The sequence below is a fragment of the Oncorhynchus kisutch genome, linkage group LG25, assembly GCF_002021735.2.
Source record: "Oncorhynchus kisutch isolate 150728-3 linkage group LG25, Okis_V2, whole genome shotgun sequence".
Classification (NCBI taxonomy): Eukaryota; Metazoa; Chordata; class Actinopteri; order Salmoniformes; family Salmonidae; genus Oncorhynchus; species Oncorhynchus kisutch.
In genome coordinates, this window is record NC_034198.2 from 9655058 (window position 1) to 9681606 (window position 26549).

Genomic DNA, 26549 nt, shown 5'->3' on the forward strand with positions numbered 1-26549 from the left:
GTCACTACAGACACCCTGGTTTGAATCCAGGCTGTATCACATCAGACCGTGATTGAGATTACCATAGAGCGGCGCAGAATTGGCCAAGCGTGGTCCAGGGTAGGCCGTCATTGTAAATAGGAATTTGTTCATAACTGACTTGCAATCTAAAAAATGATAATAAATGAGTAGAACATTCTAATTGCCTTGTAAAGCCAACTGGCTGGTGGTGAATTTTGATCTATTTCTGACTGAAATATTAAAACGTTATGGAGTTTAGAATCGTCAATCAAACTATTTATATGACCTAAACTCCACTCATCCTGCCCATTAATACACAGTCTCGACCTATCTGCCTATACATAATGTATAGGTTAGATTGCGTAAACAGATCCGCCCTACAGTTTCGAACAGGGAGTAATAGTAATTAAAGTGTATGCGTTTCGTGCAAGCGGGGCAAAATCGTTTTGACTAACCAACCTGCCTCCCTTCCGCCCCTCGACCCTACACACTTTCCATCGCTTGCCTGCAAAGTAAACACAGCAAGCCATAGGAATGTTATCCCAAGCCTACTAATTTGCCTTGATTACATTAATATTTTTCAGCTGGAATTGCCCTTTTCCCCTTCCTATTGCTCTTGTTTATTTTGTTCCCTTGCTCCTCTCCTTCTCCCCCCATGCATTGCTTTCTCTATTAGTGTACGATTAAGGATGATTAGCTGGCAGACAGATGCCCTGTAGTTCCGGTGGCGAGGGGAGGGTTGTGAGCAGGAGGGAGGAGGTTTGTGGGGGTGGATGCCGATGGGTTTGTAGTAGAGGGGTTGAGGGCAGGTTTTCAGTGATTGAGTGTTCTTGTCTCAGCTTGGTCTTCTTCCTGGGTCATTTGTTCTCACCAGGATGTACTTTCTTCCTCTCTCTCTCTCCCTCCCCCTCCCTCTCCCTCTCCATCTCTATCTATCTATCTATCTATCTCTCTTTCTCTTTCTTTCTCTCTTTCTCTCTCCCCCTCTCTCTCTCTTTCTCCCTCTCCCCCCTCTCTCTCTCTCCTCCTCTCTATCCCCCCTTTCTCTCTCTCTCTCTCTCTCTCTCTCTCTCTCTCTCTCTCTCTCTCTCTCTCTCTCTCTCTCACCCCACCCCCTCTCTATCCTTGCTCTCTTGCTCTCTTGCTCTCTTGCTCTCTTGCTCTCTCCATTTCTCTATCCCCCTCTATCTACTCCCCCCCCCTCTCTCTCTCTTTCTCTCTCACCCCCTCTCTATCCTCCTCTATCTACCCCCATCTCTCTCTTTTTCTTGCTCTCTCCATTTCTCTATCCCCCTCTCCACCCCTCTCTCTCTCTTTCTCTTTCTCTCTCCATTTCTCTATCCCTCCTCTCTCCATCCCCCCCCCCCCCTCTCTCTCTCTCTCTCTCTCTCTCATGTTTCCGTAAATCTTTGTTGTTTTTGCTTTACATCTGTTGAAGTGTCTGTGTTGGGTGTCCATAATGGGGTATGATGGAAGCATCTTAGCTTGGCTCTAGGACATAGCAGGACATCCATTCCTGTCTTTGGATCATAACCCATAAGGCTTATGTTGGGAATCCATCCAGGGAAAGCACTTACTTCCACTTACTTTCCGAAAGCAGTGAGGTGTTACTACACAGAAACAGCATTGCAGAGCAGTAAAGAAATCACAGCCTGACATCTCGGATGTTAGGTTTACATGCGTCATGATTTTGTGAGGCAGTGAATCCCATAAACCTTATTGCTATTTATGTGCAATAAAAAGCTCCTCAGCCAGGCCGAGCTGGGCCAAAGGAACATATGAACAGGTGTTTGTCTGTTTCTTGAATCTGTTGCAGCTGTGACATGGCAAATGTACACACCTTTTTTTCTCCATTGTTACTTAGGGCTTGGTCGTAATATCATACTGTGCTATGTAGCATACATCACAGAAAACATGTGGCGTTCCTAACCTTGGACTTTCGATTGGGAACAACAGACCTATTTGTCCGGTGATTGTGTGTTCAGATACTAGAAAACCAGTCAATGATTCTTGCAAGCCTCTTTTTTTTTATCCCTCTGGGAAATTGATTATGTGCAACACAGTGCCACTCAAATAATCATATTGTAATGAAGAACAAAAAAAATCTAAAAGGTAATTCTATGTATTCTCTACCACCTGCATGTACTGCCTATTTGATGTCTTAGAAACAACTCCTGTAAGTTTGTTGGTACACTTGTGGAGAGTGTCGTCTTTTACATAGGCCTTGGCTTAAGAGCTCCTTTGTCTTTGATGAAGTGGGTCATGCTCACGGGGGAAAGGAGGGACCACCAGAAGAACGAGGAGAGCAAGGAGATGAAGTGTGTGGTTATTCTGTCAGGACTGAGCAGCACGAGGCACCATGCCAACGGAAACTCTCCCTCGCTCGCTCTCTTTGTAACACACATGCATGGATGTGTGCTTTCTCTCTCTCACGCACGCACATACACACATTTTCCCCATGCGTGAGACAGTTTGTGCCTGGGTTTGTCCACAGAAATGATTTATTAAATAAACAGAATTATTCGCCTCGTAGACAAGCCTAAATATCAGTGTGGTAACCCTTCAAAGCTAACAATTTTCAACAATGGGCCCAATAACTTGGCCAGACCTTGCTGTATTATTGTCTAGAGAAGCAATTCATTAAACTATAAAAAAAAAGAAAACAAACTTCATGATAGCATCATAATCTATTGCGGTAACATTATAACTTTCCCATTGCAACCTGTGTAAACACTCCAGAATTATTATCCCTGTGTTTATAAAACATCATTATGTGTGAGACATAATGATTTTCTGTGTTTCTCCAGAACACACAACTGCGGTGGTCAGTGGTCACAAGGGAAGGGTGTACAGACACACATTGGCACCATGAAAAAAGAGTTTCCTGGAAAAAGAGTGAGCAACTGAAGCCATCTATGAAATGACAAAATATGTCTACGTATTTCACATCCCTGTATACAGTACAGTATAGTCAATACATTCCACGTTAATGGAATTACACTTTAAAATGTATGCCAAACCAAATCCATTGCGTTCAAAGTTTACACAGTAAATACAATTAAAAGCATTTTCTTGGAAAAACTGAGCAGATGCAACGTTTTGTAACACAATTAGGTTAAAATATCCCTCCATTTTATTCTGTTACCAAACTTTGTATCTGCACAGTTCTTGCTTTAAACGGGTTATTTTAACAATTGAAAGTAGTCTTTGTGCATAGAGTTCTGTAGTTTGGTCAACTATGATATCAAAGGTTTTTGTTTGGGGAAAAAAATGGATTCTCTAATACAGTTACCATGGAATTCCCCAGTGTTAAAGTAACTGTCCAGTTCTGTTAACTCATACCTAAATAATGTTGTTGACTCATCCTGTACTCGTATTTGTGGCCAAAGCATAAATTGGAGAAAAAAAAACACTTAAAAACCCCACCTCAAACAGACCGTTTAAAAAATGCTTGCTATTTCCTCATAGAGGATGATGTCATCCTCCCGAGGAGGATGAGCTGGCCAATCAGTGGTCTACTCACATGAATATATATACACCCACACCATTCTGTTGTTGGGGTACACGCACACCATTCCAACACAACAGAGAAAATCTACTTTTTAACACACTTAATTACACTTTTTGTTTTGACTATTTTACTCATATTGCAATTAATTATAGGTCATATTTAATAGAAATCTGTAAACACATTAAAGTTACTTTAAGAGTACAGTACATAGCAGAATTGCACTATATGGAACCCCTTTCTATCCCACCTCTCTAGCCCTAGGCATGTTCAACCTGGTCTCAGAGCATTTCATATCATTCAGTACGTAAATCTGGGCCACTCCATACATTATGTTACGATTCGTATGGTATGTATTATTTTGTGTATGTCCATCAGCCATTTCATTACAAATTAGTCCATCAGCCATTTCATTACAAATTACTATTTGTATTATATGTTACAATTTGCTAAATGTACAATATGTTACGCATTCTAGCTAGGTGGCTAACGTTAGCTAGCTGGTTAATGTTAGCTAGGCTAGGGGTAAGGTTTAGGGGTTAGGGTTAAGGTTAGGGTTCAGTTTAGGGGAAGGGTTAGCTAACATGCTAAGTAGTTGCAAAATAGCTTCTTTTTTTTAAGTAGACGTATTTGAAATGTTGCCTTTGATGAGACTCAAATTCACACCCTTTGGGTTGCTAGACATTCACTTTATATATTCACCCAACCACCCTACTTTCATTTTTGACTTAAATAACCATCTGTCTTATGTAACCATACCAAACGTAACATATCATACTAAGTTCAGTGTCACGGATTTACATTTACTATGTTACATCTAGTCTATGAGATCAGGCTGTACTGTGTCAGATACAAGACTGCATGAGGCATGGGGCTGGTTTGGCCCATGTGTGTTTGTAGTCTGCGTGTGCTCTGCGTGTGGAGGTGCATTCATAGCAAGCCTATGGGGGATTTGCCCATTGAGCCAAATCGTGGCACACTTATCTCTTCCAGCTCTTTATCTCCACGACCCCTAATTGCTGACTTCCAATCACACTGTTTATCCTCTGATAGAGGGAGGATTTTTTCCCCTTCCACATCCAGTTTGTTCACTCAGACTTCCCTTCCTAACCTCCACCCACCCTCTGCCCTCACTGGCTACCTAGACCTGAGGGGAAATGAAACCATTGACTTCTTTAGAATAGATGGTTACAAGAAGAGGAGGAACTACTTATGTAGATCAAGAGGATGCCCGTGTTTGATGAGAAAAGAAGATGTATCTCTGATGGTATGCGTGTGTTTACTCCCCGAAATAGCTAGGCTCTTTTGGTGTTCATAGGCTTCCTCTGAAACAGATTATCTCTCCTTCTTGTTGTGTATTGATTTGCCTCATTATTTCTTCATTGTGCCCTTGATGAAGAAGTGTCCCCATATACAGGTAACTGCAAAAAATAAAGGAAACGCGTGAGTAAATGAGGGATACAAAGTATATTGAATGGTTCCCGAGTTTTTATAAGCAATCAACATCCCATCATTCTTAGGGTCATAAATACAAATGAAGAGTTGCCCATTATTTTGGCTACCATGGCTAGAAGAGATCTCAGTGACTTTGAAAGAGGGGTCTCAAAGGAGCATAAGTGGTTTAGAGTGTGTATGTGTGTGTGTGTGGGGGGGGGGGGGGGGTGTTGGTCTCAGTCACCTGATCTCAACCTAATTGAACACTTATGGGAAATTCTGGAGCAGCGCCTGAGGCAGTGTTTTCCACCACCATCAACAAAACACCAAATTATGGAAATTCTAGTGGACCAATGGTGTCGCATCCCTACAATAGAGTTCCAGACACTTGCAAAATCTATGCCAAGGCACATTCAAGCTGTTCTGGCATCTTGTGGTGACTCAACGCCCTATTAAAACACTTTGTGCTGGTGTTTCTTTTATTTTGTCAGTTACCTGTATACACTCCATGAAAGATCAGCCATGAAGTATTGTCCATAACATTTATTTGACAGGCTTTTCCCTCCAACACATGATCCAGTCCCAAGCCAGCAGGCCTTGGCGGTCTGTGGTAAGGAATCCGCCAATGTTGTGTTGTGGTGAACCAACACGCCACCACCTCAAAGCAGCCTAAATCAACGCAAACCATCTTGAACTAATTCTCTGTTTGAGGAGGGTTGTGGATGGGGAAGGGGAAGGGGAATACCATAATCCAGTGGATGAATTACGTTCTCATGGATCTGGTCTTCATAACCTGGACTTGACTTTGTTGGTAGACCACAGCAACCAGAACTTCAGTTTCAGCCCTAAAGCACTAAAACCTAACTTATCTTGACTGTAACTCGACCACCTTCAAAATGGAACATGTTTCAGATACTGAAGGGTAGAAATGTGCTTCAGCGCTCACAGCTGGTTGATATGTGGTAACAGAGGGGGGAAAACACACAATGGAAGGGCGTTTTTGCATCATTTGGAGGATGAGAGAAAGTGGTGGTGGTGGCGATGGGCGTTTGGCCCATCCCGTGGAACAGTTGAGCTCACTGCGTTCTCACTGCTGAGTGTGATTAGCCAAACTGGAGCAGGACCAGGCTAGCTAGCTCTAATGAAGCCGGCTCTCATCTGTCAGTGTGTGAGTGTGAGTGTGAGTGTGAGTGTGTGAGTGAGAGAGTGTGAGTGAGAGAGTGAGTGTGAGTGAGAGAGTGTGAGAGTGTGTGTGAGTGAGAGAGTGAGAGCGTGTGTGTGTGTGTGTGTGAGAGAGAGAGAGAGAGAGAGAGAGAGAGAGAGAGAATAACAACGTGAAGTGGGATCAGTCTGACTGCCATTCGAAATTAAAACTGAAGCGATGTGTGACCCAGCACCATGGTTTCAGAGTTACACCCAAAACAAACAAACAAAAGAGCTTTGGTCGTGTGTGTGTGTGTGTGTGTGTGTGTGTGTGTGTGTGTGTGTGTGTGTGTGTGTGTGTGTGTGTGTGTGTGTGTGCGTGTGTGTGTTGTGTGTGACAGATATCCAACGGGGATCCTATCATCTTACTGTGTATGTGTGCGCACACACACACACACATATACGATACGCACACAACATTTTGATGGATGGATTTCCCCTCTCCAAAACTGAGACAGGGCTTAGAGGAATCCTCTGGTGGCTTCATTCACCAGACTCACATGGAAACCAGCTCGCCAAATACCTAACACTGAACATCATGTTCCATTGGTTCCATACAGCCAATGATATTAGGGTGTCTTGGAAACTCAGGTAAAAAGGTGACTGTCAGGAGTCAGGACTGGCTGTGTTATTGGAAAGTGAGTGGTGGCCTTAACAAATAGAATCTCTATTGTGGTGAGACATGTTTTTTAAATGACTAACGTTAAATGAACTACGTTACGTTAAATGAACGACAAAAGTTGCCAACCTTCAGTTGTGCTTGTCTGCTATCGACGTATACAATAGTTTGTGTGTGTTCACCTCCTCTACAGCTCTCACGAAAGTTATTGTGTCTTATGTGCATTTGGATGGGGTTCAAGTATACTGCACACGCTAGCCGCGTATATGTGAATGAAAACCATTTTTGTTTTTATCTTTATTTATGCTCAGGGGAGGCAATGGGACTCTCCATTCACTCCGTATTTTTGTCACCTAAGGTTAGCTCATATGGAAAGCTGATTCCAGAGGTTGCTTCATCTCACATGGTTTCAATCGCAGTGTCCTGGAGACCTGTGGCTCCACGGCAGACCCTCTCCCTGGGACTCTGTGGCCTAGGGCAGGCCTGGGTACAGGGGAGCAGCAGAGGAGAGGAGGGGAGAGGAGAGAGGAGAGTGGTGCTGCGCTGTAAATGAGTCTTCACACACCTCTGTGCTGAACTTGTCAGCTCCCTCAGTACCTCACCCTCATTCCTTCCATATGTTTTTATTAAGTCTTGAAAAATGACATGCTGAATCATTGGGGAAGTTTCCCCTTTCACTTTTCCCTCTGACACGCTGGTTCACGCACCAAATCACTGTATTCTCCAGGCAGCATTCATTCCCGTCAATGTCCTTCGTTGCTGAAGCAGCATTTGACAAATGCAACTTTTCATTTGGAGCAAAATATTCAGCATTCAAGACATTGGCAGGAAAAATAAAATTAGCCTTGTTTGTTTTCATTTTGCGTCCAAAGCAGTAGGGAAAAGAACGAGGTAGGGGAATGTTTCAAGTAGCGCATAACTTTAGCAAAGAGCTTTTCTCCTCTTCACAGTTGGATTCAGCGGTGGGATCTGTGGAGGAGCAGTGTGTTCACATGGATCCCGTGGAGATGAGAGGAGGGACAAGGTCACTCCAGGTCAACGACAGGCACTACAGGAGGATGTGCTGGTGGTGGTGCAGTCTAACCTCACCATGTCTGCTGATACGGGCCCACAGAACACGTCTGTCAGTAGAGCTGGGACTATAGACACTGACAGACAAATCTCCCAGGAACTACTGTGTAAAATACAAAACAGAGGGCGCTACTGCTATGGGAAGTGGGTACATTGTCCATTGCCCATGCTAATAGAATACAGGCTAGCTTCCACACCTTTTTTTCCCATTCTCACACAGGTCAAGAATGTTATTTGGGTTGTCATTCAGTCAGATTTATAAACAAAACTTCTTCATTATGGGAAAAGGAGCTGGGTTTCAGTGTGTCTTCCGAGTATTGTGAGTGTGTTTGACTGTAGTATAGATTAGTATCATGAAATGTATCAACAATTCCCTCTTGAATCAGCATTGCAACAATGGCATCCAATGTCTATTACGGAATGAAGTGGGTTTCATCAATTAAAGTGAAGGATGAGGAAGCATTAGAGCCGAGAAAATGTAAAATAAAAAACACTGTTGTGTAATCAGTTACCCGTAGGCATGGAGTCGTGGTATGTACCAGCACTAGACTCCTGCTGTACTATGTACTGTTTAAGTATGATGACAGACCGGCTCTGGTCTGGTCTAGTGGCTACAGCACCATGATAAGATCTCCTCCAGAGCTGCATTCTACAACAAACAAGGGCCCCCATAAATGATTGGGGAGATTTCCTCAACCCTGGCTGCAGACATAAACACTGGCCCTCATGGATGGACTGAGACTAGGGGAAATGTAGATCTACTACCACCATTAGTCCAATTAGGATTCAATGCCTATGAATCCACTGGGCTTTCCTTGTTTCAGTTGTTTGCCAGTGTGGGGAAAGGGGGGCAAAAGTACACTACAGTTACACGAATGGCAACAAAGGAAGAAGCTTGTGTAACCAACCACTCAGGAGAAGAATTCCCCCTCATCTGAGCAGATTCTTTGCTTTCCTTCTAAGTCGGGCCGGCGAGGTAGAGTTGCAGGGTGAGCTCTCAGATTCCAAGGGGCACTGGTGTTGTGTTGGGTACTGCCACTTCTGACAAGGATCACCCTGATTTAGCAGAGATAAGACATCTCGGCCCTCTCCTTACTTGGCCAGGTGTGTTCTGCGTCCAGGTTCACTGCAATTGGTTGCCACAGTGTCTTTGACTCTGTTGGCTGGCTGGGCTTTAATGATATACCGAGTGGGTTAGATCAAGACTCAGGTCCTCGGGCTGTTTGTGTCCTATCACTTTGACTTTGGTTTAGCATCAGATACACAGTATCTTCCTAGTCCAGAACGGCTCATTTTCCAACACTTACGAAAGAGAGATGCACGTTTCTCTTGATGTCGTGTGGTGCTCCCAGCTTTGACAATGGTCACGTTTTAAAGTTTGGATGCCAAGGAGCATGAGCAGCAGTGTGCAGCGTTTTCCTTTCTGTTTACCTATGACTCCAGCGTCTACGGAAAGTACCTGGATGTGAGTCTGTTCTTCAGCTTTTGTACACGTTTAAAGGTTCCCAGACTACGGCAGCAGAGTCCCGACTGCATCCATTAGAAGCACAGACACAATTGAAATAATTACGGGGGGAAGGAGCACAGGAATTTCAGGGATCATTCTATCCAATACCATCCAGTAACTGAGTTGTACTTTCTGTTAGTCACTGTTAGTTACTGTTACATGTTGTGTAAGACTGTAGGTGAAACAGTTTTTACCGGTAGGCCTATTTGGTTAAAGAATAATAGAAAATCATTATGAAATAATAGTAACATTATTTGGGTAGTCCATCTGTATTTGCTTTACTGACTATCAGTAACATTTCAACTAACTATCTACTAACCCTAGTCCCTAGCTCTGACCATAACCTTAACCTTTATACGAACCCTTATTCCAAACCTAACCCTAACCGTAACCTTAGCAAGCAGTTGCTCATCAACAGATAGTTCGTTTATTTCTATGACCATCTGTAGAGCATCTACAGACGAACTCTCCAAATAAAGTGTGACCGAAATCTTACATTTCTCTTATTGATTTAACCTTCATTTCACCCAGAAAGTCCCAGAATCTCTTTTGAAATAGAAATCTGGACAATAAAAATGTAAAAAGTACCAAATGAAAACATACAATACAAACAACACCATCAACACAACACCATGAGTTAATCTGGCCTTGCTACTTTTGATAAGCCACATTCGTTTAACAACGAGGATGATAAAGTGTACTAAAGCCCTGAAGTCAAACACTTAGGACTTCCAAACATACTGCAAGTCATAAAGATGTGTGGGGTGGGGTATGTCATGTCATAAATATAACCACAAACATAAAGTGTCATGTGAATATTTAACAACGACGTAAGAATGCAGTGTCTTTAGAAGTCTAGCTAAAGCAAAACCGACACTTGCAATGAACTTCAAGGCACCTCGCTCTCTCGCCCCACCAGTTTCTGTGAAGATGCTTACCCTGTGGCCTCATTATTTTACAAAGAAAAAAAGCTGAAGCCATGTTCTTTGTTTCATAAAGTACTCTGGTTTTTAAGGGGGTGTTATGGTTTGCAGATGTCACACTGCATAGCATTTGGTCCGAGTCATTCCCTGTGCTCTTACAGCTGAACCTATCCTCTGAAGCGTCAGGACGAGAGATTTTTAAAGGCAGCCAGTGGAAGAGCAAGGCCACACAGAAATTCAGCTAGAGTGGTTATCTCTGTGTGGGGTGAAAACACAAAACTCATACACGTGGACATAGATGTAGAGACACATGTATGCACACACAGAAACTGATACGCACATGTATGCAGATATGTACGCGCATGAATAAACACACACGTTGCTAACCCACCAATCGTAGAAACAGAAGACCTGCTCAGGGATCTCTCGGACCACATGGGATGATATCTCCTGCAAGCTTATCACATCATTCCTTACACTCCACTTGTATTCAGAGAGACAGCTGCTGGGAGATATACTATGCTAACGACATAGACCTCCAACTACATGAAAATCTGATGGAAATGTCTGCTGTCAGACTCATGAACCAGAAACCCCTTCCACCCCCCAACGGAGCCCCCTTCCGTGCCTCTGCTCCCCGCTTCCCTGCCACACATTTCTGGCTCCAAGACTGATGGATTGGCGTCTTGGTCCCTGGGCCGGAGGCTAGCAGAGGGGGGCCACTCAGTGATGTGAAAAAGTAGTCCCATCTGCACATAGACTTCCATTATTCTCCTCATGAAGGGAAAGCAAATGTCCGTGCATCACTTCATTATAAATGACTCTGATTTTGAGGAGCGCTTAGGCAGAATACCAAGCCAGGCAGGCCGTATCCTTGGGACTGCAAACCAATATTGGACCACAACACAGGGGCGGATGTTCACCGGATATTAGGCTTCGCCATGGACACCTCTGTGGAGAATGGGTGATTGATGAGCATTAGTATGAGCGTGTGTGTGTGTGTGTGTGTGTGTGTGTGTGTGTGTGTGTGTGTGTGTGTGTGTGTGTGTGTGTGTGTGTGTGTGTGTGTGTGTGTGTGTGTGTGTGTGAGAGAGAGAGAGAGAGAGAGTACATGTCTCTGCAGTGTGTGTTTTTGCACAAGGATTTGTTTGTCTACTGCCTAAGTGTGTGCGAGTATGTATACTCTAAGTGTGCCTGTGTATTGGCAAAGAAAATAGCATGCATGTCTGTGCTTTGGACCTGCGCCAATCACAGTGATGCGTATCGTTACTCTAGGCTGGTGTACTTTTGCCCTCACAGTCATTATCAGAGCTCTGTAAATAGCAACCCGCTGCGCCAGTGAAAGGAAACGGCCCTTCTCCAATCAGCCTCATCAGTAGTTTCACTAATGGCTTCCTAAAACGCCACACAGATCATATTTTTCATGATGCATTGCCTTTTCCGCTCGAGATCCAAGGCCCTCAGATATGATTAATCACCAGATCACCTACGGTTCTATCATAACGAGCTACTGACGACATATTTCCATATGCTTTAATTCCTTTTAAGTGGAATTGCAGTGGTTCTGTTGACATATTCTCTTCACACCAATGATTTACATCTAACTAGTGACCCAAGGTTCACCGCTGTGACTCAGCCAATCCCGAGTGGGTTCAGTATACTGGTTATGTTACAGTTTCCTGCTCTGTGGAGGTGAACGTAAGAGCGTAAGGATGAAGATGCTATCAGAGTGGTTGAATTCAGTATGCCTTCTGTACTTTGTAAGACCCCCAGGACTAGGCTATATTGAGATTGAGATTCTCATTGAGATTCTCCAGTTCAATGTTCCTTCCCCTCATCCCAAAAGTGATATGGCAACTTGTGAATGTTTGTGTCAACTATTTGACACAATGACCTCTATGATTGCTGCGGTGTACTGGTTCGTCATCTGTTTTGTTCGAGATTGTGGTCCTTACTTTGGTATGTGTTGAGTCCCCATTGGGTGATGTCACAATGCTTAGTACAATGTGATTGTGGACAAACAGCAACGCAAGGTTTTGTCGTAACTTTTTGGAATCTTGAAGCCATTTGAGATCTCTGCTAAGGTGATTCGTGATTACCTGTCATATCTTTTCCAGTTCCAGTGAGATGCATTTTCCAAGAAATCTGCGCCGTGATCATTGTCGTGATTTACGGCCCATGATATTCATGTTTCGTTTGGTTCTTGTGATGTTCTGTTGTGGTTTCTACTCTGTAACCTGCGATTGTACAGTATTGCCTGTGGTGACCCATCAAATCAAATCAAAAATCAAATCAAATTTATTTGTCACATACACATGGTTAGCAGATGTTAATGTGAGTGTAGCGAAATGCTTGTGATCGTGATATGATCTGTTCAGGAGATCTTTTCTGAACAACCGTCTGGGATGATCTAATCTGCAGTGATCTAGCTTAGGACCTGCTGCTAGAACAGTATCTGCTTCTGTGATCTACTGTATTGGTAGTGATCCATGCTAGTAGTGATCTGTCAATTTGTAATGATCTATGATAATACGTATACACTACGGTGGTCTGTAATGTAGCGGTTTGAAATCCTGTGCTGCCAGGATCTCTGAGGTTCAGCCCTTGCTGCCAGGCCTGGCTTCGGTGTGGGAAAATGTCTCTGTGTTATTGTACACACAATGCTCATGACGCATTTGTTTATCTGCTCCCTCAAATAATGGGAACATTAAATATTTGGCCCAAATAATAACAATCCATTTCCCTCCACCAAAAAGGGCTAATCACGAGAAGATAATTAAGCAAACAAATTCCTTTATTTGGTGGGTTGAATAAAGATCAGTCTGCGCACCCTTTTATTTGCAAACATTAGCTCAGTTTGTGTACCGTATGTCTCCACCGGTCACTGGGTGGGACAGTGGGCATGTTCTAGCATACCTTATGTAGAAAGAATTTAGGCCTATTTTTTTTTTTTATAAAATCCATATACATCTGGATGTCTGTAGTTTGTGTAACCCTAAACAGAATACCCCAACTTTAAAAAAAAAATGTATAATGGCAAGAGATGTTTGTTTCCAAATAACGCTCCAAAATGCCAAATGAAGAGTCTGGTTTGTAGTCCGCATCTTTAACGGAAAGTCTGAACTTGATACTGGGACTTTCCTCTGCCTCTCACCACAGTGATGGCCCTGTGCATTCTTATGCATTCTCACGACAGATAAATCTCTGCCATGTCTTTTTCCATTCTCACCCACACGCACTGCAACTTCTTCCATAAATTGAGAATTCCTATAAAAATGCCAGGACACATGAAGATACAAGCCAGGAATTATAGCCCTGTAAACACTGTGGTGTAGTCATATGTCGTATAGGCTACCTACTTACTTATTTTTCACTGGGCAATGCATATACTAACTTCTTAATTCCCACGATGGGTATCAAAGTAGTGTATTGGAGGTATATGCCACATCAATTATTAAGGCTGATCGAACCGATCAGAATGTTTAGCTTAAAATGTTGATAACTTTTATCACTTCACATTTTAAGCTCAGCAATTCACACGTGGCGGTAGGCCTACTTGTGAATCTTCCAATTGCGGGACAACACAGTTCTAAAATGAGCACTGCAAATGCGAGCGCTTTCATGAACAGAGATGGAAATATCTGAAATTTAGAAAGAGGGCAGATGTAAAGATGAAACAACTATCATGGGTTGCTAATATGACTTACATAATGCCTTATGGCTGCTAGACCACGAAAGAAAGTTGATTTGAAAACCAATCGAACAGGAGAACGCAAAAGTCTTGATAAAAGAATTGCCTACACATTTCTATGTGGGATTTTGGCTGTAGGCTATGTTGATGCAAGGTAAGACATGCCTCATAATATGAAGTAAAACGTCCAGGTTTAGGGACAGTTAAGGAACGTGAAAAATATAGCAATGCTTATGATAGGCCTAAATGTCTTCTGGTAGATGGAAAGGCTTTCCAAAAAACATTCTTAATTAAATGTTAATTAGCTACAAAGTAGCCTATGCCTATCTGGCAGAATGATATCTTGATTGTTTGCATCAAGTCAAGTAGCCATTTGTTTTGCAAACTCCATCTCATGTGCTACAGAAACAAGCTAACCAAACAACAGTGCTAGGTGCCTGTACACTTGAACTAGCCTAAAGGGTAACTACACTCAAAAATGTAAATGTGACCTCAACAGTGGTCTCCCGGCGTGGTTTAAGCATTGTTATGGACTTAGAACGCCCAATTCAGTTTTTTTCCCCTATTGAAACAGTGTGACAATGAGAGCGAAATCTGAAACCTGTGTATTTCTGAGTCAATTGACAGCCTCATTTATCAGTTTCAATAGTAGGACCTACTATTGGCCTACTTGCACAGTACAGCTTGGGTTGGCCTGACTGCCACGCCCTGACCATAGAGAGCCTTTTATTCTCTATGTTGGTTAGGTCGGGGTGTGACTAGGGTGGGTAATCTAGGTTGTTTTATTTCTATGTTGGCCTGGTATGGTTCCCAATCAGAGGCAGTTGTTTATCGTTGTCTCTGATCCCACTGTGTTTTGTGGGATCTTGTTTATGTGTAGTTGCCTGTGAGCACTCCAAAATGTCATGTTTCGTTTATTCTTTATTGTTTTCTTGTGCGGTTCTCTTATAATAAAAAAATGTCGAACCGATTTCACGGTGCGCTTTGGTCCGAATGTTCTTACGACGATTGTGACACTGACTGTGAAAGACCAATATCGTGACAGAAGATCCCACCACACCAGGACCAAGCAGTGTGCCCAGGAGGAGAATGTATCCTGGGCTTGGGAGGAGATCAAGGAGGAGAAGATATCCTGGACTTGGGAGGAAATAATGGGAGGACACGAAAGCCATCCTTGGAAGCAGACGCAAGGAGAGAAGGGAAGACAGCGACGATGCCGCGGCCACAACGAAAGCCCAAAGAACAGCGGCAAGGAAAAATTTGGGTGGGGGCACACCGGGTGGTCGGCGGAGCCGAGGAGCGAACCAGAGCCAATCCGGGAGAAGATGGAGAAATTGGAGGAGAGTGAACGGAGAGAGTCAGAGACAGTCAGTGGAGAAATGGAGGAGAGAGAAATGAGAGAGTTGTTGTGTTGGAATTCGCCCTAAGGAGCGTGTCATCAGTTTGATGCCACCTGAGTCAGCTCTCCATACTCATCCTGAGGAGCGTGCTAGCAATCTGGTAAAAACTGTGTGGGCTCCACGCACCAGGTCTCCAGTACGCCTCCACAGCCCAGTACGACCTGTGCCAGCTCCCCGCACTCGCCATCTGGAGTGTGTCATCTGTCCGGGAAAATTTGTGCCGACTCTACGCACCAGACCTCCAGTACGCCTCCACAGCCCAGTATGTCCTGTGCCAGCTCCACGCACTAGGCCCCCGGTGTGCCTTCCCAGTTCGGTACGTCCTGTGTCCCCAGTCCAGGGCTTACGGAGACGGTCCCCAGTCCAGAGCTTCCGGAGTCGGTCCCCAGTCCAGAGCTTCCGGCGACGGTCCCCAGTCCAGAGCTTCCGACGACGGTCACCAGTCCAGTGCTTCTGGCGACGGTTCACGGTCCGGAAACTCCTGCGACGGTCTACGGTCCGGAACCTCCTACGGCGGTCCACGATCCGGAACCACCTACGACGGACCATGGTCCGGAACCTCCTACGACGGTCCACGATCCGGAACCACCTACGACGGACCACGGTCCGGAACCTCCTACGACGGTCCGCGGTCCGGAACATCCTGCGACGGTCCACAGTCCGGAAGCTCCTACGGCGGTCCACAGTGACAGTCCTCAGTCCAGATCAGCCCGGATCTTGTTTATGTGTAGTTGCCTGTGAGCACTCCAGAACGTCGCGTTTCGTTTAATCTTCATTGTTTTATTGTGCGGTTCTCTTATAATAAAAACATTTCGAACCGATTTCACACTGCGCTTTGGTCCGAATGTTCTTACGACGATTGTGACACTGACTGAGAAAGTCCAATGTGGGATTCATAATTTTAGGTCATTCAGTGTGTATGTCACCATTTCTCATAGAATATTTCACACAGCGCACCCTGCCTTCGCCGGGTAGGCCGTTTAGATGTTTTTGTTGTGAAATTAGAGTATACCCACTTCTCCAGTTACCACTGACATGGGACCACTGACACCGCATGGGAAAACGCTATCTTTTTCCACTGTTAATAAATAAAGTTGAATTGAATTGTATTGTGTGGTGCGTGATTGACAAGTGAATGGGCGGTTGGCATGTAGGCCCATTCATTGGCTTTCCTGTTTATGCATGGCACGGTTTGACTCGGGCCTTGTGGACCTGCTGGGAGAGAGCAGTGTTTACATGCAGCTGACTGGCAGAGGAGGTGAGGGTGTGGCTGTGTGAGAAACCATTGTTACGTCTGGAAGTCTCATGTAGAGAGGAGGGAAGGGGAGAGAGGAGGGAACAGGAGATGTGGGGTGGGGGAGAGGGGAGTAGAGGAGAGATGAAGAGGAGAGGAGAAGACATGAGAAGAGGATAAGAGAGGGAATGCTGTGTAATTGGAATTCTTTGAGGTTTGGGGCTGAGAGTGGCTGTCTGATCTGACAGCAGAACAGAGATGTGGAGGGAAGGCAGGCAAGGGCAGCTAAGGCACAGACACACTGCATCCAGCTGTTTGGCCGTCTTCAACGCTGGCCCATAGTACAGCATCTCTCTTGGACTATCCAAAACCAGCTATTGATCTATTTTAATTAACTTCATTTAAGCTTAAAGGGCATTTGGAAACGTAGTAGCACAAATTACGTTTCAAATCAAATCAAATTTATTTATATAGCCCTTCGTACATCAGCTGATATCTCAAAGTGCTGTACAGAAACCCAGCCTAAAACCCCAAACAGCAAGCAATGCAGGTGGAGAAGCACGTTACGTTTGCAATGAACAATGGCCTTTACTCCAGTTGAAGCAATACAATGTTTTCCGATACATCTGTTTTGCTTTATTATTTCGGGGTGAAATTAGTCATCTGTTTTGTGTATCTTTGCCATACTTCATTCTGATTGTCCCCCAAAACTATATGTTGCGGAATAAATCATATCTCACTGAAATCACGGCCCGCCAGGGTAATACTGTAATCATAACATGAGACCCGCTTGGAGTAAAACTCACCATGATGCATAATCTCATTGATTTGACTTGGCCGTCTACACTGACATTTCCATGCAACTCATCGTCTTGGGTTACAGTTGGAGGTGATAAAAATACTTTGTAATCTGTGTGGTAATGTCCATGGCTCCCAAAAGGGGGAAGAAGCTGCAAGTTATGACATATGGCCTCTCACTAGACTAGACAGCATTAGTAATGAAGAAAGCTATCAGGGGGGACTTACACTGTCAACATGCCTTCCAGCTTTTTCACTTTTTAATCATCGCCCCGGGCAAACCTCCCCGTACAATCAAATACGTTTTTTGGAAAGGAAGTCAAAAGTGGCTAAGACACGTTTGTCTGACTCATGGAATACTAATTGAAGGGGAAGAGGGTGGTCTTTTTTTATTTCTGTACATTTCTCCTTTGAGTGCGAGAGAGGGTGTCAAACTCACGCTGGAAGTGAAAATCTTTCAAAGTCAAGTATTGATATAGCGCCTGCCTTGGGGAATTGATGGCATGTGGAACCTGTTATTTAAAAGATTTCAACCAGACCACCAACACAAAGTATTCCTATTTTTAATAGACGGCTGTTAGGATCTGTTAAGCCTTGTTTCCTTTTTAATACTAATGATATCCTGTTTTATGCTAGCTCTTTGAATGGGGATTCAGGTAAGGGTTGGGTGGGGCCTTCCGCTCCATGACATAAAAAAAATAAAAAAATGCTTTGCTTTGTGCTCGCACATAAAGGAGTTGAAGTATACTCTTCTATGCACTTCCTAAACATAGAGTCTGAGCGCTGTTTTAAAGGAAATTCAATATACTTGAGATTCCGTCGGACCTCGAGTTATCTTTTCCCAACGCTGCTTTAAACAACACACAGAAGTTCTGCCGTCATATTGTTTCAACTTAAGGTCAACCAGGTAGACATGTATGCTGCATATAGTCTTTCTGTGATTTACATGTGTCATTTATGTTGAATAGACATGGTTGAATACATTTGATCTTGTGCAGGGCTCCCGAGTGGTGCAGCGGTTTAAGGCACTGGATCCTACTGGATCCCTACAGTCCCTGGTTCGTATCCAGGCTTTATCACATCCGGCCGTGATCGGGAGTCCCAAAGGGCGGCGCACAGCCCAGCGTTGGCCGGGGTAGGCTGTCATTGTAAATAAAACGTTGTTCTTAATTGACTTGCCTAGTTAAATAAAGGTTATAAAAAACAGTTCCATTGTATTCTCAACTAAAGGATATTGTTCCCATATATTTGTGCATTGAACACACTCCAAGTGTAGGCCCAATACTCTGTCAATATTCATTTTGCTGGGTTATTTCCACAGGGTCAATGGAGGCACTCTGCACAACTTTTGTGACTTTAAGCTGATTTATGGTCAATCCGGAATCTGTATTTGCCAAACAGCATTTATTGCAATGTCAGGGCATTCATACTTTGTGCGCACAGCAATGCCGGACTGCAAACCCAGATCAAGCATAAATCAGCTTAAAAAGTGCTTTCTCCACCACTGCATCCTGCATGAATCTTACTGGATGAACTTGGCTCTTATGCAAATGTGAAATTCAACGCCATACAATTCTCTCGCTAAAAATAAGAATAATTAAAATGCATTAGGTTACCCATTCCCCCCCCAGTTAAGACAATGCTTAACCATTTAAATGCAGACACTGCTATTATTTTATTGAGATCTACAGTACTTCAACTACCTCATCCCCATATTATTACTTACCCTCTTGCTCTTTTGCACCCCTGTATCTCTACTTGCACATTATCATCTGCACATCTATCACTCCAGTGTTAATTGCTAAATTGTAATTATTTCGCCTCTATGGCCTATTTATTGCCGTACCTCCCTACTCTTCAACATTTGCACACAATGTACATAGATTTGTGTTATTGACTGTACGTCTATTTATGTGTAACTATGTGTTGTTGTTTTTGTCGCACTGCTTTGCTTTTTTATCTTGGCCAGGTCACAGTTGTAAATGAGAACTTGTTCTCAACTGACCTACCTGGTTAAATAAAGGTGAAATAAATAAATACGATTCAAAATATATTTTACATTTGAGATTCTTCAAATAGCCACCCTTTGGCTTGATGACAGCTTTGCACACTCTTGGCAATCTCTCAACCAGCTTCACCTGGAATGCTTTTCCAACAGTCTTGAAGGAGTGCCCACATGTACTGAGCATGTTGGCTGCTTGTCCTTCACTCTGCATCCAACAAGTTGTACTTCCATTTCACTCCAAGTTATACACTCTCCATAATACACACTATCCATAAACTTAACTGGTGTAGTACTGTGTAATGTCTGGCCATAAGATGCTTCCTCTAGAAATATGTTATCATAATTCAATCGGACTCATCTTACAGTCACTCTACTGTGCTTCAACTCACTTAGACGTACGCTACCGGCCGAAAGTTTTAGAACACCTACTCATCCAACAAGTTGTACTTCCATTTCACTCCAAGTTATACACTCTCCATAATACACACTATCCATAAACTTAACTGGTGTAGTACTGTGTAATGTCTGGCCATAAGATGCTTCCTCTAGAAATATGTTATCATAATTCAATCGGACTCATCTTACAGTCACTCTACTGTGCTTCAACTCACTTAGACGTACGCTACCGGCCGAAAGTTTTAGAACACCTACTCATTCAAGGTTTTTCGTTTTAAATTTTTAATAGTAAAGACAGCAAAACTATGAAATAACACATATGGAATCATGTAGTATCCACAAAAGTGTTAAACGATTCAAAATATATTTTACATTTGAGATTTTTCAAATAGTCACCCTTTGGCTTGATGACAGCTTTGCACACTCTTGGCAATCTCTCAACCAGCTTCACCTGGAATGCTTTTCCAACAGTCTTGAAGGAGTGCCCACATGTACTGAGCATGTTGGCTGCTTGTCCTTCACACTGCGGTCCAACTCATCCCAAACCATCTCAATTGGGTTGAGGTCGGGGGATTGTGGAGTCCAGGTCATCTGATGCAGCACTCCATCACTCTCCTTCTTGGTCAAATAGCCCTTACATAGCTTGGAGGTGTGTTGGGTCATTGTCCTGTTGAAAAACAAATGATAATCCCACTAAGACCAAAGCAGATGGAATCGCTGCAGAATGCTGAGGTAGCCATGCTGGTTAAGTGTGCCTTGAATTCTAAATAAATCACAGACAGTGTCACCAGCAAAGCCCCCCCCCCCCCACACACCATAACGCTTACTCCTCCATGCTTTACGGTGGGAAATACACATGCGGAGATCATTCGTTCACCCACACCGTGTCTCACAAAAAAAAAAAAAAAGACCAAAGGACACATTTCCACCGGTATAATGTCCATTGCTTGAACTCTGTGAAGCATTTATTTGGGCTGCAATTTCTGAGGTGCAGTTAACTTTTCTTATCCTCTGCAGCAGTGGCGGTCCTCATGAGAGCCAGTTTCATCATAGCGCTTGATGGTTTTTGCGACTGCACTTGAAGAAATGTTCTTGAAATGTTCTGTATTGACGGACCTTCATGTCTTAAAGTAATGATGGACTGTCGTTTCTCTTTGCTTATTTGGGCTGTTCTTTCCATAATGTGGACTTAGTCTTTTACCAAGTAGGGCCAGCTTCTGTATACCGCCCCTACCTTGTCACAACACAACTGATTGGCTCAAATGCATTAAGAAGGAAAGAAATTCCACAAATTAACTTTTAACAAGGCACAACTGTTAATTGAAATGCATTCCAGGTGACTACCTCATGAAGATGGTTGAGAGAATGCCAAGAGTGTGTAACGCTGTCATCAAGGCAAAGGTTGGCTATTTGAAGAATCTCAAATATAAAATATATTCTGATTTATTTAAAAATAAAAATTGGTTACTACATGATTCCATATGTGTTATTTCATAGTTTTGATGTCTTCACTATCATTCTACAATGTAGAAACTTTTGCCCTGTAGTGTACACAAACACATCATGTCTGTTGACATCATTTGGTAAAGCAACACTCGTAAATCACAACAACAGGAAATGCGGTTTTGTTTTTTAAAATCTCAGTTTTGATGTGATAACACGCCTATCCCCATGTCGTTTGGAACCATTTCCCCATCTTTGTGGTTATGATGAAAACAAACATCATCTGCTTCGATTGTCTTCCTTCCTCATGGCCATATGTTGCCTTGCCTGGACCCAGAGTTTAGTTGGTGGAGACTGGGGGAAGAGAAGCGTAGAAGAAGAAAAATATGTCATGGTTAGGAGAGGAACATTGTGCTGTCCTTTCAACCTCCGCAACCCTCTCTGGATGCGTCCCAAATGGCACTCTAATCCCTACATAGTGCACTACGTTTGACCAGAGCCCTATGGGTTTCCCTGTGGTCCTTGGTCAAAAGTGGCACACTAGATAGGGAATAGAGTGTCGTTTGGGACATAACCCTTTCACTTCCCCTCTCCTCTATGAACCTGTTCCCTGGATGCTGGACAGACTCTGGTGAGTCGGAAGCGGAGCACTCTGGGCTAACTGAACCTCGGCAAAGTCTTTGACAGGACAGATGTGGAGGTCCTCAGGTCCTTCTCCTCCGAGTGCGAGATCTTTGGCTGGTGGGATCGGGGGTGAGTCGGACGTGGGTGTTCAAAGTCGAGGTGATTAGATGAGTTATATGAGTCACATCCGACTGTTAAAATGCTAGATCATGTTCTGAAGGATGACTGGGTGGACTAGTCCAATAACAATGTAGCCTATTGGAGGAACAAGACTTCCATCCTCTATAGCTACTGCGCAACTGCTATAACTGACCTCCTTTCCTCTTGGACATCCCTTGGACCATACCCTCTTGGATCTCAACAAACCAGACTGTATTGACAGATAGGGTGTCGTAAGAATGGACTGCTCCTTCAGTATTCAGCACATTATTGTTGTGCAAGGCCGGACTGTACTGCGTGATACCCACAACTCCAGCCCAATCTCTGACTCTGGCTTGGCCCAGGATGAGAGCTCTCCAATGGGCCAGGTGGTTTGGTGAAGGCTCCCACATTGCTCCAGGCTGGCTGGCTCATCTGTACCACTCTGTAGCAGGAGGCAGGGAGGGAAGGGGGGATGAGAGCTCTGAAGGAGGGAGCAGCGGGGTGGTTTCTGGGTGGTGGTAGGGATTGTTTACAGGGCCCTGAATGCTCCATTGCAGCTCTATCTATAGAGGCGTCATACCGCTCTGACAGCTCCATTGTCAGGCATAGCAATGGATTATTAAGGCCTCTGCTCCCACCGCCCAAGGAAAGCGATCAAAATTAAAGAAAAAATAAACTTGTCTCAGTCGATTCCAGCTTTCTCCCTCCCTCCCTCCCTCCCTCCCTCCCTCCCTCCCTCCCTCCCTCCCTCCCTCCCTCCCTCCCTCCCTCCCTCCCTCCCTCCCTCCCTCCCTCCCTCCCTCCCTCCCTCCCCTGTGCCCATGGATCTCAGTCTCCACAAACAACCTGTTACCTGACACACTCTGGCCCTCAGCCACAAAAGTGTTTTCTGAGCCGGAACAATATGTTTGTTCATAGGAGAGGTATATCCATAGTTTGGTGGGGCCCTTTTATGACCCAGAGTTTACAGTCTGCTATTGTTGGCCCACACAATGCTGCAGCACATCCCATCCTTGACTGTATCGAGGCTATGGCTGTTTAAACAAGACCATTCAGGTACTCTTCTTCCATGCACCACGGTGAGTTCCGCTCGCACCATATCGCTTTTCAGGTTAATGATGTCTTGTTTTGTGGGTGGGGGCTTTTCTCGCAGAAGGTCAATGGCTCTTCGGAACAGACCGTCCTTGCTGTGTCTGTCTGTGTCGGATACGGAGAGAGGCAGCCTTTCATTCCTCCCTCGCTACCTCTCTTTCTCCCTCTTCTTCCTCAGTGTCTCATATCTGGCCCTGAGGGAGGGAGCACGTTTGTCTGTAACTCAGACTCCAGTCTTCCCCCATCTCTATGCCTCCTTTACCTCACAAACAAACAGGATAAACGGTACACATACCTTATGCTCTGACAGTTCTCTATTGTCGCATTGCCATGCGCTATTGTCTTGTGCCTCATCAACAGTATCAGAGGCATGGAGTTTGTTGTTTGTGAGTGTAAGTGTTCATGAGATCGAGAGTGTTGAGAGCTAGGTCTGTCACATTTTTGTATTAACTTTTTATTTAACTAGGCAAGTCAGTTAATAAGAACAAATGTTTATTTACAATGGCGGCCTAATGGGAAACAGTGGGTTAACTGCCATGTTCAGGGCCAGAACAATTCAGAGACAATTGTGCATGATTTTCTGCTGGTTCATTAGTACAATGTGGGTGTGGTTGACAGGTTGATTGACACAACATATGATCCGTATGGAACGCCTCTAATCCCGTCTCACCTATTCCCAGCGCCCTCGCTTGTCATGCCTGGTGGGCAGAGGGACAAAGGGGCAGCTCGGTGTGGGTATAGAGCCATAGAGCCATTTGATAAGAGTCCTGGTAAGAAGGGTAAGAGAGGGTTATGAGGGGGGGGGGGGCCCTGCATGGCCTGCATGGCATTCCGCTAGTCTGAGAATCAGTGGGCCCCGGTAACCCCTGGCAGGCACTCAGCGATTCAGCCCCCACTACACTGACCCCAGACCAGCCAGTGAGGTAGACAGCCAGGCTGAGGGAGACCGCTAGAGGCTGAGAAATTAAAAAGTATTCTTCCCATGGGGCCACTCAGGGGCATGTAATTAAACAAATCACATTCCTCTTGCCGGGACCAAAATTGGGGAGAAGGCGCTTTGGGATAAGGCCATTCTGTTCCCACAGCGGTGTGTGTGTGTGTGTGTGTGTGTGTGTGTGTGTGTGTGTGTGTGTGTGTGTGTGTGTACGTGTGTAAAAGTGCTGGAAGACAACTCCATCTTTGTCACAGCAGTGTAAATATTTACAAGCCGATCGACCTCCGATAGGAGGCCGTAATATCACAAGGCTTCCATGTTGTTCAATCATTAATAACGGGAATCCCTTCATTTGCTGCTGTATTGAAAAACAGAGTGAGCCGACTTAAGCCGTGTAGTTTGTTTGGATAATAAACACAATGGAAGGAGGCCAGGCTCTTTCCTTTAATCTTGTTTTAACAGGGACACAACGACTTGACATTTCAGAGCTTCCAGGAGACACACAATTCAATGAAGATGTTGTGGAGGTCGACCCTGGATGAACTTTTGGGAGCAAACAGAAACAATCTCTACGAAGTAGCAGAACAGATCTGCTCTCCCGAGATCAGCCATGCGTTGCACTTCCCTCTGCTGTGTAGTTCCTAAAGTTATTTATAAATAGTTCAGGGACGATTTGCTCCTAAACCTCCTCCGGTTAGAGTGTGTAACTATTATTGCATCATTGAGCTAATTTGCTTGCGTAAATGACCACAGGGACCCCTGAATAATCATTCAAAATCACTTTGAGATCATTCACGTAGAAACCTCAGCAGGTTATTCTTGGCTTTTAGGAAAATGGAACGTCTGGGAACGTTCACTCAGCGGTTCAGTCAAGAGGTGAAGCCGCAGGTGCGGAGGGAGATATTTCTTGTAAAGGTGGAGAGGGGATACAGTCCTAAGCCACGTCCCAAATAGCACCTTATTCCTTATATAGTGCGCTACATTTGACCAGAGCCCAATGGACCAATCAAAGGTAGTGCACTGCATAGGGAATATGGTGCCATTAGAGACGCATCCTAGTAACCCTCCCATCCAACAACTCAAATGAGCCGAGGAGGAAGCACCACCGGGGATCCGGATTGAACAGGGAGATGAACTGAAAAGCATCTTGCAGTTCCTTCAATTAGAGGAAGTTGGAGGTGCCCCAAAGCACACACTGCCTCGATGAAAAAGCGATCACAGTTGCTTGACTAAATCGGCTTCCAGTGTGTGTTCTGCACATGGGCTATGTTTTGTCTGATGTTCATAGCTAGTTGTCTCTGAAAAGACTTGCTTTGTAGCACAGGGGTCTCCACTCTCACACACACACGCACACACACACAAACCAAAAGGACAAGGCCAAGACACCATTTTGCATCCCTTTCGGCTTGTTTGAATTCAATCGCGTGCCCTTCAGGTTGTGTCATGCTCCCAGTACATTTCAGCATCTCCTGGAGTGCATGTGGGTCAGTGTTGTTGTCCCCTTAGTGTCAGCCAGGGATCCATGGCTAGGGGGAAGAGGAGGGCAGTGTGAGATAAAGCTCCCAGCCAGGTTACAGGATAGGGCATGCTCTGCTCTCCAAATACACTCCGCATTGACAGTCACAAGAGCAAACACACATTGAGGGGGAGGAAGTCACAGAGGGAAGGAGAGGAGACACAACCCAGGACAGTAGACTGTTTGTTCTCTCCGACTCGCCCCAGTGATGAATAAACACAGCTTTAAGAGGAGAGGAAAATGTGCTTCAGGTGTCTGGAGAGCCAAAGCTATTATGCAGGCATCATGGAGGCATAGAAACGGAGAGAAACACTCCAAACACAATGAGTGCGAAAGAAACATCCTGGGTGTTGTTTGGGAACGGCTAACAGTGGAAAGGCAAGACAAAGACCTTAGAGCCATAGGATCACCATTCAAGTCTCAGGTCATCACATCTGAAACACGGTAGTCGGCAGCCCATTGAGAATCAGTGAGCTGCTGCCCAAGCCGCCAAAGTGTCAGTGCCTCCCTGTCTCATGTACCCAACCGGTTGGCACCAGGCATTTAATACTAATTAACAAAAGCTGTCCGGGAGCCAGAGGAGCTGTTATGTTCTTCGGCGGCGAGGGGGTGAGAGTGTAAAGAGACATTGTTTATGTGCAGTGTTGCGTGCTCTGACATCAGCTGTCTGTAAACGCTGGCCTTCTATAGCCCCCCCCCCTCTGATTAAACAAATGAACGCAGCGCATGAGGAAGCCCAATCGCGAGCGCCAGACTTTAACAGTAACGTTATGCAGTGGGGTTCCACTTTCCTTGTTCCCGGGAGGCCCGTTTCCAATATTAACAGCACTCTTTAGCCCAGTAATCATTCTAAGATGTCAAAATGTCGCAGTCTGTCCGGGCACACTATCTATAATAATTTATGTCTGCGGTATTCAAATAAATGTTAAGCTGAGATGAAAACAGGGCCAGTTCAAAGTGTCCCCCTCCCCAGTTATCTTGAAATCTTTACAAAGCCCACAAAGCTGTCC

General features: G+C 44.5%; 1 protein-coding gene across 1 annotated transcript in view; it reads right to left on the minus strand.

The window, feature by feature from the left end:
- Positions 1-15998, minus strand: part of LOC116357429 (uncharacterized) — a 36249-nt gene extending 20251 nt beyond the window's left edge. The window contains exon 1 of the mRNA XM_031804577.1: positions 15825-15998. Within this exon, the coding sequence (XP_031660437.1) occupies positions 15825-15998 (174 nt within the window). The remainder of the gene's footprint in view (positions 1-15824) is intronic.
- Positions 15999-26549: the final 10551 nt, after the last annotated feature.